General features: G+C 43.9%; 1 protein-coding gene across 1 annotated transcript; it reads right to left on the bottom strand.

Moving 5' to 3' along the window:
• Nucleotides 1-11384: 11384 nt before the first annotated feature.
• Nucleotides 11385-12335, bottom strand: LOC103302334 (olfactory receptor 9I1). The gene has a single exon (XM_008159395.3). It carries the CDS (start codon nucleotides 12333-12335, stop codon nucleotides 11385-11387), a length of 951 nt encoding a protein of 316 aa, XP_008157617.2.
• Between the last annotated feature and the right edge of the window lie 493 nt (nucleotides 12336-12828).

Below are 12828 nucleotides of genomic sequence, written 5' to 3'. Positions count from 1 at the left end.
CTCTAATACCTGGGTGCACAGTGCGAGGGGCTGTCACTGTCAAGGGTCTCAGTGCCAGGGGGTGCTGGATAGTGGATGACAGGCCTGGGGACCCCAGCTACCTGCAGTGGGAAGGCTGTTCCTCCACTCCCTCCCTCCCAAGGGATAAAGAGCACAACCCATGGTTGGACAGAGGCTGCTCCCAAGGCCGCTGGAATGTGACCTGTAACTGATCCATCAACCCTAATGAGCACGTCTCCTTCAGTGGAGGTGTCTGAGGGCTTGAACATTGGCAGGTAGCCAGGGGCCCAAATAGTATCCCCCATAGACATTGCTGAGAGCAGGGCCATGAGGACAACTGGACAGGTCATGGGGGGCTGTCCTTTTTTTGTGGCCATGAGACGTAGGATCCTTTGTAGTCAGAATGCCTGGGCTGACTTTCTCTGGGAGGCTCTAGGTACATCTGCTGGGTCTTCAGGGGATCCCTAAAAGGAGAGGGAGTGTGGCTGAGCTCCTCACTATATCTTTGGAGTTCTCCAGGGCTCTATGAACTTGTGTGGCTCTGGGCCCCAGCACCCCAAATCCTTGCCCCTCACATCCTGACAACTGCTAACTTTCCTTACTTCTTGGTCCAGGGACTGGCAGAGACAGTGAGAATGGGAGGTGTGCCCTGCTCATCAATACCTCCATTCAACAAGTGACCCTGTTATGGGGACCTGTGTTTATGAAGGAGTCAGAACTCCCCGCAACAGGGCCTCTGGGAATTGCTCACACCCCATAACCTTCAAAGCCAGAATTCATCCAGTGATGCATAGGAGAGATCTGAGGTCTTCAGGGAGAGGCTGAAAAATAGGCCAGCAATGCAGCCTTGTTAAGTGTGTGGCCACAGGCCTGACTCAGATGTATCTGTCTCTGGGGTGGGTGGGTACATCCAGCATCAAGCTCCTGGTGGGCCAGGGCCAGGGAAGACTGGCCTTAAGGCTCAGCTTCAATCTGTTTTTGGTCTGAATTCTACTCCCAACTCTCTTTCGAATGCTCTGAGTGGTCTTGGCAGGTCACCTCCTCTTTCTTGGGCCTCAGTTTTTCCTTCTGTGATAGAAAAATATTGGAATCAACAGGTGGTTCTCAAACTTTCTTTCAACAGAAGAAGCCTATCTAATAAAAGAGTAATATGCAAATTAACCATCACTCTGCTACACCCACAAGCCATGCCCACAAACCACGCCCACCAGCCAATTAGGAGCAAATATGCAAATAAACCCAACCAAGATGGCTACAGCCACAGAGAGCAGGAGGGAGGCTTGGGTTTCCCAGGCTATGGAGGAAGCCAAGCTTTCCGCCTGCCATTGCCAGCCTAGGCCTCCACTCAAGGCTACAAAATTTCAATTATAGAAGGTAAACAAATCCAAACAGAAATGGTGGCAGCCACAGAGCTGGAAAGAGTGGGAGGCTAGGGTTGCCCCTGGCAATGGAAGAAGCCAAGTTTTCTGCACACCCTCACTGGCCCAAGCCTCCGCTTAAGGCTACAAAGTTTCAATTATAGAAGATACATAAACCCCAACAGAAATGGCTGCTGCCACGGAGCAAGCAGAAGGCTTGGCTCTGCTCTAGGCTACAAAGTTTCAACTGTAGAAGGTAAATAAATTCCAGATACCAGGGCCTCCGCTTGGGTCGCCAGGGGGTGTGGCTGGCCTGCAAACCACCACAGGCCCCTTGCTCACACAGGCCGCCCCACGCCCCAAGGGAACTCCCACCCTGATCCTGGACATCCTTCAGGGCAAACCAGCCGGCCCCCACCCGTGCACCAGGCCTCTATCCTATCTAATAAAAGAGTAATATGCAGATTGACCATCACTCCAACACACAAGATTGCTGCCCTCATGTGGTCAAAGATCCTGCCCCCATGTGGACACAAGATGGCCACCACAAGATGGCCAGCAGGGGAGGGCAGTTGGGAGGGACCAGGCAGGCAAAGGAGGGAAATTGGGGGTGACCAGGGAAGGGCAGTTGGTGGGGACCCAAGCCTGCAGTGGAGAGCAGTTGGGGGTGACCGGGCCTGCAGGGAAGGGTAGTTAGGGGGGGACACAGGCCTGCAGTGGAGAGCAGTTGAGGGGGGACCAGGCCTGTAGGGGAGGGCAGTTAGGGATGACCAGACCTGCAGGGGACAGCAGTTAGGGGTGACAAGGCCTGCAGGGGACGGCAGTTAGGGGCAAACAGGCTGGTAGGGGAGCAGTTAGGCATCAATCAGGCTGGCAGGGGAGTGGTCAGGGGGTGATCAGGCTGGCAGGCAGAAGCGGTTAGGGGCAATCAGGAAGGCAGGCAGGTGAGTTGGTGGAAGCCAGCAGTCCTGGATTATGAGAGGGATGCCCCACTGGGATCGGGCCTAAAGGGGCATTTGGACATCCCTCAAGGGGTCCCAGATTGGAGAGGGTGCAGGCTGGGCTGAGGGACACCCCCCTCCCCCCATGCATGAATTTTGTGCACCGGGCCTCTAGTCCTTTCATAACACACTTAGAAGCTCAATGCATAAAATCAGATGTAGAGCTGCCCTCTATTAGGCAGGGTCAGTGACCTTGACTCTGTCAGCTGGACCCTCCCTTGGCCCTTTCAGTGGCTTCTTGGGCCTCTTCAAAGAGTCCTACACCTCTAAGGACCACAGTTTGATACAAGGGGACTGAATTGCCTCTAAGGCTCTTTTGAGATCTGACTCTAATATTCAAGTGACGTTGATTGGGTAAGCATTGGAATAGTCATAACTCTTTTATTTATTTATTTATTGATTAAGGTATTACATATGTGTCCTTATCCCCCAATTGCCCCCCCTCCCCACTCCACCACTCATGCCTTCACCCCCTTGGTGTCTGTGTCCATTGGTTAGGCTTATATGCATGCATACAAGTCCTTTGGTTGATCTCTCCTCCTTACTCCCACCTTCTCCTACCTTCTCTCTGAAGTTTGACAGTCTGATTGATGCTTCTCTGTCTCTGGATCTGTTTTTGTTCATCAGTTTATGTTGTTAATTTTATTCCACAAATCAGTGAGATCACATGATATTTATTTTTTTCTGACTGGCTTATTTCGCTTAGCATAATGCTCTCCAGTTCCATCCATACTGTTGCAAATGTTAAGAATTCCTTCTTTTTTTATGGCAGCATAGTATTCCATTGTGTAGATGTACCACAGTTTTTAATCCACTCGTCTGTTGATGGGCACTGAGGCTGTTTCCAAATCTTAGCTATGGTAAATTGTGCTGCTATGAACATAGGGGTGCATATATTCTTTCTGATGGGTGTTTCTAGTTTCTTGGGATATATTCCTAGAAGTGGGATCACTGGGTCAAATGGGAGTTCCATTTTTAGTTTTTTGAGAAACTTCATACTGTTCTCCATAGTGGTTGCACCAGTCTGCATTCCCACCAGCAGTGCATGAGGGTTCCTTTTTCTCTGCATCCTCACCAGCACTTGTCATTTGTTGATTTGTTGATGATAGCCATTCTGACATGTGTGAGATGGTACTGCATTGTTGTTTTGATTTGCATCTCTCGGATGATTAGTGCGGAATAGTCATAACTCTTGACCCAGGAGAGGGTGGGGCTGAGGAGAGGCGGGTGAACATTCAGAGACTGGCTAGAAGGGGAAGCTTTGGGATTCGGCCCTCTGCCCTGAAGGAGACTAGAAACCCCAAAGGGGCAGGAAATACTAATTAACTAAGAGCCAATAGAACTTTGTTTCTTTATGAATTGTACTGGCCCTGGCATGGTGTAGCTAGTCTCTGGGACAAACACAGCAATGTTTCCAGAGAGATCCAGGTAAACACGTGAGGGTAGGTAAAAGGGGGCTGGTGCAGGGGCCTCAGGAGGGCAGTGTCAGGGAGCAAAATAGCTGTACAGTGCATAAAGTCTCCTTGAACCCAGTTTACCATTTGGTCCTCATGATAGTCAATATAAAGTAGCTTAAAAATGACATAAATTTATTATAACTTTCCCAAGACAGGAATTAGGGTGTGGTTGTCTTTGTCCTCTGCTCAGGATCTCCCATGACTGAAATCAAGGTATTGGGAGGGGCATCTCATCTGAGACTCAAAATCTTACTAGCTCCATCTGGTTGTTGGTAAAATTCGGTGTAATTGTGTGACTATGGTGCCCATTTCCCTGCTAGCAGTAGGCCAGGGACTGGTCTTGCACCCACCCTCAGGTCCTTGCCACATGGCCCCTCCTCTCATATGATGACAGCTTACTTCTTCAATGTTAGCAGGAAAAGTCTCTGCTGCTTTGCATTTCTCTTTGGGGGTAAGTTACTCCATTAGGTCAGGCCCACCAAGGATAACGTCCCTTTTAATGAACTCAGAGTCCACTAATTCAGGACCTTACTTACTAGTATATCTTCAAAATCTGGTAACCTTATAATGGGAGTGGTGTCCCATCATATTCCCAGGTCCTGCTCTCATTCTAAGGGAGGGGATCCTAAGGGCATATGTCATTGGAGGTCATTTTAGAATTATTCCTACAGATATTAGCACCAAACCAGGCAAATCTGGAATACAGAATATTTATAGCACAACTCTCAGTGTCTTGGGACAAATGAAAAGGAAGAGGACTGTACTAGATTAAACAAATATAAGACAAGTAACAATCAAATGAAGTGCTTGAACTTAGATTGAATCCAGATTAAAACGGATATAAATAAAAAACTCATTCTTGGATAAATAATAAAAATATGAATGTAAACTAGATATTAAATTATATGATGGGGCAAAATTGGTAATTTTCTTAGGTGTGATAATGGTATTATAATATTATGGTCATGTAGAGGAATATGCTTAATGACCATGATATTTTAAAAAATGTCATTGAATTATAACAAACATTCAGAAAAAAATAATATCATACATGAATTTTCACAATTTTATCACACTTGAGTTTCTAGATCAAGATTCAACACATTACTTGTCACTGCCACAGTCAATATATTCCAAGCCACAGTTACATAATTTCAAAATAACATCTTATGCACTGTTTTAGCTTGTTTATTTTATTTAGTTTTTCCAATCCAACGTAAGGGATAAATTTCAATGCCTTCCAGTTTGCAAGATTTGTTTTCAATACTTGGAACTTGCTAAAGCCTTCAAAAGTTGAAGGCTTTTGTGCTCCATTCATTATATGCTTTGATAAAAGATACAAGATTTCTGACTGATTTAAAATGAATACAATAGAAATTTTGAGAACATTTTGACAAATGAGCCCTATATTATTGCAGATCACTTAGGTTGATTAAAAGGTAGCACTTCAAAGGCTTACATACTTTCACCATCTTGTGGATAAGAAGCAAGAAAGAAATGTTGAGCTAAATTACCTTTGATGGGACTGAAAAGTCACGTTTCCCAGAGTGAAATGTAAACACACCTGCTATTTTAAGCCATGCTCAGCAGGCTCAGTGTTTGAAAGCAAGTGTTGATATACCTACAGCAGATTTGTATCTTCTACTTTTCAAGTCCTCACTTTGACTACCATAATGGATGATAAAAGCCGACAAACATTTTGTGCAAAATGTGTGTTCATCATCAACTTTCTTGAGTAACACACACGTCCGTTTTGAGTTTATTGCTACCAAAAGTGTTTACTGCAAAAACTCTCAGACTACTCTATATATGCTCTTAGTCCCTATTTTCTGCACATTTTTCATTTATTCCCAAGAAACTACAATGGACAACCTGTTGGCTTCATGTGCTATGAAATGGGCCACAATACACTGGTTGGTACACCAGTAGCTGGTGGGATTGAATATTTCTCTCACCATTGCCCTAGATTGGATAAATGACTGGATAAATGAACCTTCCCTAGATCCTTATGCCTGAGCCAAGTAATTCTTTCCTTATGTTTCCATTCCAGTAGGCTGTTCTCTCTCTGTCTCATTCTTTCTCAATTAGTACCGCAACTTTAAGCCTAGGTGGATAAGAAACTCAGTTCTGGACAAGGGGAAGTAATTCCTCTGTCGGTGTAATTTGGAATGCCACAATTCAAATGCTGGGTTTTGTTTTCATTATCTTATCCCTTAAGGCTGAAAGAGTTCAGATATTTTAGAATATATAATTTATAGTCTCTGATTTTTATTCTGTTTTTAATCAAGAAATTGAAACTAGGGAGAAACCAAGATGGCGGCATAGGTAAACACCTGAACTGCTGCCTTGCACAACAACTTCAAAACTACAACTAAAAGACAAAACAGACATCATCCAGAACCACAGGAAGGCTGGCTGAGTGGAAATTCTACAACTAGAAGGAAAGAGGAAAACACACTGAGACTCAGAGGAGCTGCAGACGTGAAGTGCAGAGGTACGGAGGTGCGCGCACGGAGAGGGCTGGCATCTGAGTACGCGGCTGTCTTTTTCAAGCGGGAGGGAGACAAAAGCTCCCAACTTCTCTGAACTCCAGTTCTGGAAGAGACTCTGGGAACCCAGACTCATACGGGGAGAAACTGGACTGTCTGGCAGCAGGCGAAACTCAAGGGTGGCTTTCTCTCAGAGGAGCTTGCAGCGATTACCACAGGACACTGAGACCCCTGGGTCCCTTAGGGAAGGGCTGATGAGAAGCCATTGCTGTTTTCTCTGCCCTGAGACTCCGCCCCATCCAAGCTGTGCGCAGAGGCTTTTGCATATGAATGGCCTGGTCCTTTGAAATCTAAACTTATCTAACAAACTGCAGCTGAGTCAGTGAGACACAGAACATCCAAAAGAAGGCCCAAGGCCCCACAGAAGCTTGCATTGCTTCACAGCTGGGCCTCATCTGGGCACCTCTAAAACCCAAACAAAGAAGAGGAATCTGCAGATCTCTCCGTAGCTCCTGCTGGGTGGCCTCAGGCAGAGGCTAAATTAGCACCTCCTTGGAGATCCAAGAGCCGGTGTACCCAGGGGTCAGAGTAGGACCATCTAGATTACAACTCTTCATATCCATAAGGGACATACTCAGGGGGCAGACTCAGTGAGCACCAAAGCCCCACTGAAGCAAGTCTTGCCTCATAAGGGTGTCTCCAGCACAGAAGTTCTCCCATCGTAGACACAGCTGATCCTCACAGCCAATCGGCCTGGAGGTCAATTCCCCCCAGTGATACCAACAACCATCAAGGCTTAACTACAACAAGACTGTGCACACAGCCCACAAAGGGGTGCATCAAGAGTGTCCACCTCAGGTAACTGGGGAGGCTGAGCCACTAAGCCCTATAGGACACCTAGCACACAAAGCCATTCTAACAACACAGGGAAGCAGCCAAAAAGCAGAGACAAAGAAACAGGTCACAAATGAAAGAAATGGAGGAAAGCAAACAACTGGATATAGAGTTCAAAACCACGGTTATAAGGTCTTTCAAGAATTTTCTAGAAAAGGCTGATAAATTTAGCGAGACCCTCGAGTATATGAAAAAGGACCAACTAGAAATTAAGCATACACTGACTGAAATAAAAAATAATATACAGAGATTCAACAGCAGACTAAAGGATCGTAAGAATCAAGTCAAAGATTTGAAATACAAAGAAGCAAAAAACACCCAACCGGAAAAGCAAAAAGCAAGAAGAATCTAAAAATATGAAGATAGTATAAGGAGCCTCTGGGACAACTTCAAGCGTACCAACATCTGAATTATGGGGGTGCCAGAAGAAGAGAGAGCAAGATACTGAAAACCTATTTGAAGAAATAATGACAGAAAACTTCCCCCACCTGGTGAAAGAAATAGACTAAAAGTCCAGGAAATGCACAGAACCCCAAACAAAAGGAATTTAAAGAGGACCACACCAAGACATCATAATTAAAATGCCAAGAGCAAAAGACAAAGAGAGAATATTAAAAGCAGCAAGAGAGAAACAGTTAGTTACCAACAAGGGAGCACCCAGACGATTGTCAGCTGATTTCTCAACAGAAACTATGCAGGCCAGATGGGAGTGGCAAGAAATATTCAAAATGATGAATAGCAAGAACCTACAACCAAGATTACTCTCCCCAGCAAAGCTATCATTCAGAATTGAAGGTCAGATAAAGAGTTTCTCAGGTAAGAAAAAGCTAAAGGAGTTCATCACTGCCAAACCAGTATTATATGAAATGCTGAAAGGTATTCTTTAAGAGGAAGAAGAAAAAGGTAAAGATAAAAATTTTGAACAACATATCTATCAACAAGTGAATCTAAAAATTAAGTGAATAAAAAATCTGATGAACAGAATAAACTGGTGAATATAATAGAATCAGGGGCATAGAAAGGGAGTGGACTGACAATTCTCAGGGGGAAAAGGGTGTGGGGGGTGCGCGAAGACACTGGACATAAATCGTACACCTATGGATGAGGACAGTGGGGGGGGGGCGGTTAAGGGCAGAGGGCGGGGTGGGAACCGGGTGGAGGGGAGCTATAAGGGAAAAAAGAGGAACAACTGTAATAATCTGAAAAATAAAGATTTATTTAAAAAATAAAATTAAAAAAAAAAAAGAAATTGAAACTATCCAGTGCCTTTAGAAGAAACCACCTACCACACCGTCTTGAATTCCTCATGCTTTACTTACCATTTGTCGCGTGACAGAGACCTCATTGTTCCCAAAGCTTTGCTTTTACTGGGCATCATATTTTAAGAGACCATTGTTCATTATCTATTGGTTGGCCAACCACAATGAACTATGGAATGAAAGAGCAGTAGTCTGCATCCTATATCATAATACTAGATAATTCTTACTGATTTAGGCAACATAGCCAGTGTTGTGATGATTAATTTTATGTGACAACTTGACTGGGGTGCCAAAATATTTGGTTAAACATTATTTGTGGGTGTGCCTGTGAGGGTGTTTCTGGGTGAGATAACATCTAATTTGGTGAATTGAGTAACACACCTGGACCTCCTCAATGTGGGTGAACCTCATCCAATGTATTGAGGGCCTGAATAGAGGGGAAAAAAAAAAAAAAGAAGCTCAGTAAAGGAGAATTTGCTCTCTCTTCCTGACTGTCTTTGAGCTGGAACATAGGCTTTCTTCTGCCTTCGGACTCAGACCCAACTGCAGCTTACACCACTGGTTCTCCTATTTCTTAGGCCTTTGGACTTGAACTGGAATTATATTATTGGCTGTCCTAGGTCTCCAGCTTGCTGACTGCACATTGTGGGATTTCTCAGCTTCCATAACTGCATGAGCCAATTCCTTATAATAAATATATTTATACATACTATATAATAAAAGACTAATATGCAAATCCACTGAATCTGTGGAATGACTGGTTGCTATGATGCACACTGACCACCAGGGGGCAGATGCTCAACTCAGGAGCTTTCCCCTGGTGGTCAGTGTGCTCCCACAGGGGGAGCACTGCTTAGCGAGAAGCTGGGCTGATGGCTGGTGAACGCAGGGGCTGTGCTAAGGATGTCCGACTGCTGGCTTAGGCCCACTCCCCGAGGGCTCCCAGACTGTGAGAGGGTGCAGGCTGGGCTGAGGGACCCACCTCCCTCCCCCCGCACCGAGTGCACGGATTTTGTGTACTGGGCCTCTAGCACAATAATAATTTACTTGATTCTTCCAAATTCTCTGGTGGTTTCTTGCTTGCAATAATCCTGCTACTGATTTCCAGGTGAAAAACTGTGAATTATAAATAAAACCTTTGTTTTAGAGCTGATTGTTGCCACAGCAAACCTAGTCTGTTCTGAGTAATCTAAACCTCAAAATTGATTTTTATCATCTTCCTTAATCATTATAACAATTATTTCAAAAAGGAAATATTAATTGAGTATTTCCCCCAGAACTTTTTCAGGAAATGGATGTTATTTGGCTGACATATGATTAGTGACTCCAGGATGCTTAATCTATTGGACAGAGGTAGTATTAATTATTTTAAAGATAAAGTGATTAAGTGGGGACATTTATAAAGCTAGATATTATATATTTTATTTTTCATACATGTATGATGTATAAATCTATGGAAATTCCATTTATAGGACTGAATTGACATGCCCATCCTGACAATGTATGCTACTCTTCTAATTTTTTAAAAATAGTTCTTTATTGTTGAAAGTATTACATATCTTCCCTTTTTTCCTCCATTGATTCCCTCCAGCCTGTCCCCACCCTTTGCCGTAGGCCCTCATCACCCCATTGTCTATGTCCATGGGCCATGCATATATGCATACAAGGTCCTTGGTTGATTACCTCCCACTTACTCCTCCTCCCCACCTTCCCTCCGAGATTTTGCATTCTGTTCCATGCTTCCATGTCTCTGGATCCACTCGATGACAGAATTTTGATTAAAGTGCACTGGAAGATGAAAATTAAATAAAAAAGAGAAATAGTAATTGGTTTTTATTTGATGAAACTGATGTTTTAAAAAGACAAGATATGTACAACAGAAAAATTATGGCCTGGAAAACCTATAATATTTACTATATAGTCCTTTACAGAAAAAATTGCCACCTCCTCATCTAGAACAACAGCTTGTCTGATGGAAGAAATGGTCTTAAAGATGAGGCCCACCTTCATTTTTTATTGATTTGATTTCTAACAGAGATTTCCCCCCTAATAGTCTTTGCTTTCCCCAACACCTACCACACTTAACTTTTAAGTATTTTCTTTTAGAGATTCAGATTAGCTTGATACACTGACATTTGGGCAGTGTTTGGATGAGTGCCTTGGAATACAAAACACTTTCTGAGTAAGGTCATTCAGCAGTGTGGTTTTCTGGCCTTGTGGGGTGTATGTCCCTGTCACACCATATCCCTCAGAAACTAAGGTATTGGCCATTGAGCAGACAGCCCCAAAGGATAAGATGGTTTAGTTAATCTTGAAGATGTCAGAGTAGCATTAAAGCAGGAACCCAAAATCAATGAGTGTTCAAGTGGGAAGGCAATTTACAAATTTAGAAATTCTATTCTTTTGGCACTAGCAAGAAGGAAGACATCCCTGGAAAGTGGTGGGGGGTGACCCAAGTCTCTAGAATGGTGAAGAGGAAAGCCTGTTTATCAAACAATCCCCTCCTTTGACCATTTAGAGACTCAGTTTTATCTTATACCAGTACAACATGCCCTATTTGCTAAGATAACCAAAAGAAAAGAATTAAAAGCTATTCAGCTATTAAAAGAAAAAAAATAATTAATGGGGTGGAAAGAGAAAAACTGAAGGCACCTCAGGCCCCGGAGATTCTATAAATCATGATGTCAGAGTGTAACATGAGACTTTTGAGTTCTAGGAATGGATCTGAGGTGGGAGATGGGGAGAAGAAGAAAGTACTATAGGGTTGCTGGAAACAAATGTTACCACATTTGCATTTTTTTCTTGTGTGCCTCATGGTTCCTATCTACCTTCCTTCTGTTGGTGGGTAGAGGCTGCATATAATGTTGGTGTCTCTTAGACTATATTGATATGGGAAGAAAATGGGTCCAAGGAGAGGTCCTCTCACTCAGATGTACATGTTCCAAAACACCTGGAATCTACCAATGACCCTTTTGAAGGCTGCTTTCACATCCTTGTTTCTCAGGCTATAGATCAGAGGATTCAGCATGGGGATAACCACAGTGTAGAAGACAGATACAACCTTGTCTTCCTCTAGGGATTTGCTTGAGCCACTCCGCAGATACATGAAGATGAGAGTCCCAAAGAAAAGAATTACAGCAGTGAGATGGGAGGCACATGTGGAGAAAGACTTGGCCCTGCCACCTGAAGATTTCACTCTCAAAATGGCCTTGATGATGAGCAGGTAGGAAATCAGGATGACCAAGGCATTGGCTAAAATCACAAAGTTGCTAAAGAAGACAATGATAATCTCAGTGTTTGTTGTGTCATCACAGGCAAGCTTCAGCAGGGGTGGGAGGTCACAAAAGAAGAAGTTGATTTGATTGTTATCACAGAAGGAGAGGGTGAAGGTACATGTGGTTCGCAGGATGGCCCCTGATATCCCACAGACATAGGCTCCCACCACTAACCTCCAGCAGATTCTGGGATTCATGGCTACAGTATAGAGCAGTGGGTTGCTGACAGCAACACAGCGGTCATAGGCCATCACCGTAAGCAGGAAACACTCTGTACCTGCGCAAATGGTGAAGAAAAAGAACTGGGCAGCGCATTGGCTATAGGAGATGACCGTCTTGCCTGCGGCCAGTGTGGCCAAAATCTGAGGGGTGATGACTGAGGTGTAGCAGGCATCTAGAAGGGAGAGGTGACTCAGGAGGAAGTACATTGGGGTGTGGAGTTGGACATCCAGTTGGATCAGAATAATCATCCCCACATTCCCCAGAAAGGTGACTATATAGAAATTCAGAAACACCAGAAAGAGGAGACTCTCCAACCTGGGGTAGTCAGTAAAGCCAATGAGAATGAACTCGGTTACTGTGGTGAGATTATTCTTGGCCATGAATTCAATGTGAACTCTGGATGAGAATAAAATAAAGAAGAAGAAAGCCGTAGAATTGAAATACAGTTTCTTTCTCTGGAGGTTAGGTTTATATTTTCAGGCGAATTTATTGAGCTTGTTTTTGAGAAATCCTTTACCTGGCTGATTCTTCTTGGCCTGTATTTTTGGAACTGAGCCATGAGCTGGTGCTTTGATTCAAACAAATTTTGGTTTATATTTGGACAATTCTGTGAAGATAAGAGACACATGGATTTAGATTTGGAAAGAATCTATTCAGCATCAGTTCTAGTCCCCATTGGATGCTGGAGTCTCCTCTACCACATACTCTCCACGTGGTCATAAGCTGCTGGGTGAGCCTCCATCTGTGAACAGCTCTACTTGTTAATTCTATTTTTGAACCTGGATTCTCTCTACCTTTATCTTCCACACATTGGCTTAGTTTTTACACCTTTCAGACAATCATGACAATTTAATTTCTGCTCATGAAAACCTT

This window comes from Eptesicus fuscus, chromosome 13 (genome assembly GCF_027574615.1).
Source record: "Eptesicus fuscus isolate TK198812 chromosome 13, DD_ASM_mEF_20220401, whole genome shotgun sequence".
NCBI classification, from domain to species: Eukaryota; Metazoa; Chordata; class Mammalia; order Chiroptera; family Vespertilionidae; genus Eptesicus; species Eptesicus fuscus.
The sequence above is the reverse complement of the archived record's forward strand: the minus strand, read 5'-3'. Positions and strand labels throughout refer to the sequence as shown.

Coding starts and splice junctions, on each gene's coding strand:
- LOC103302334 (XM_008159395.3), bottom strand. CDS start 12,335: ATGGCCAAGAATAATCTCACCACAGTAACCGAGTTCATTCTCATTGGC.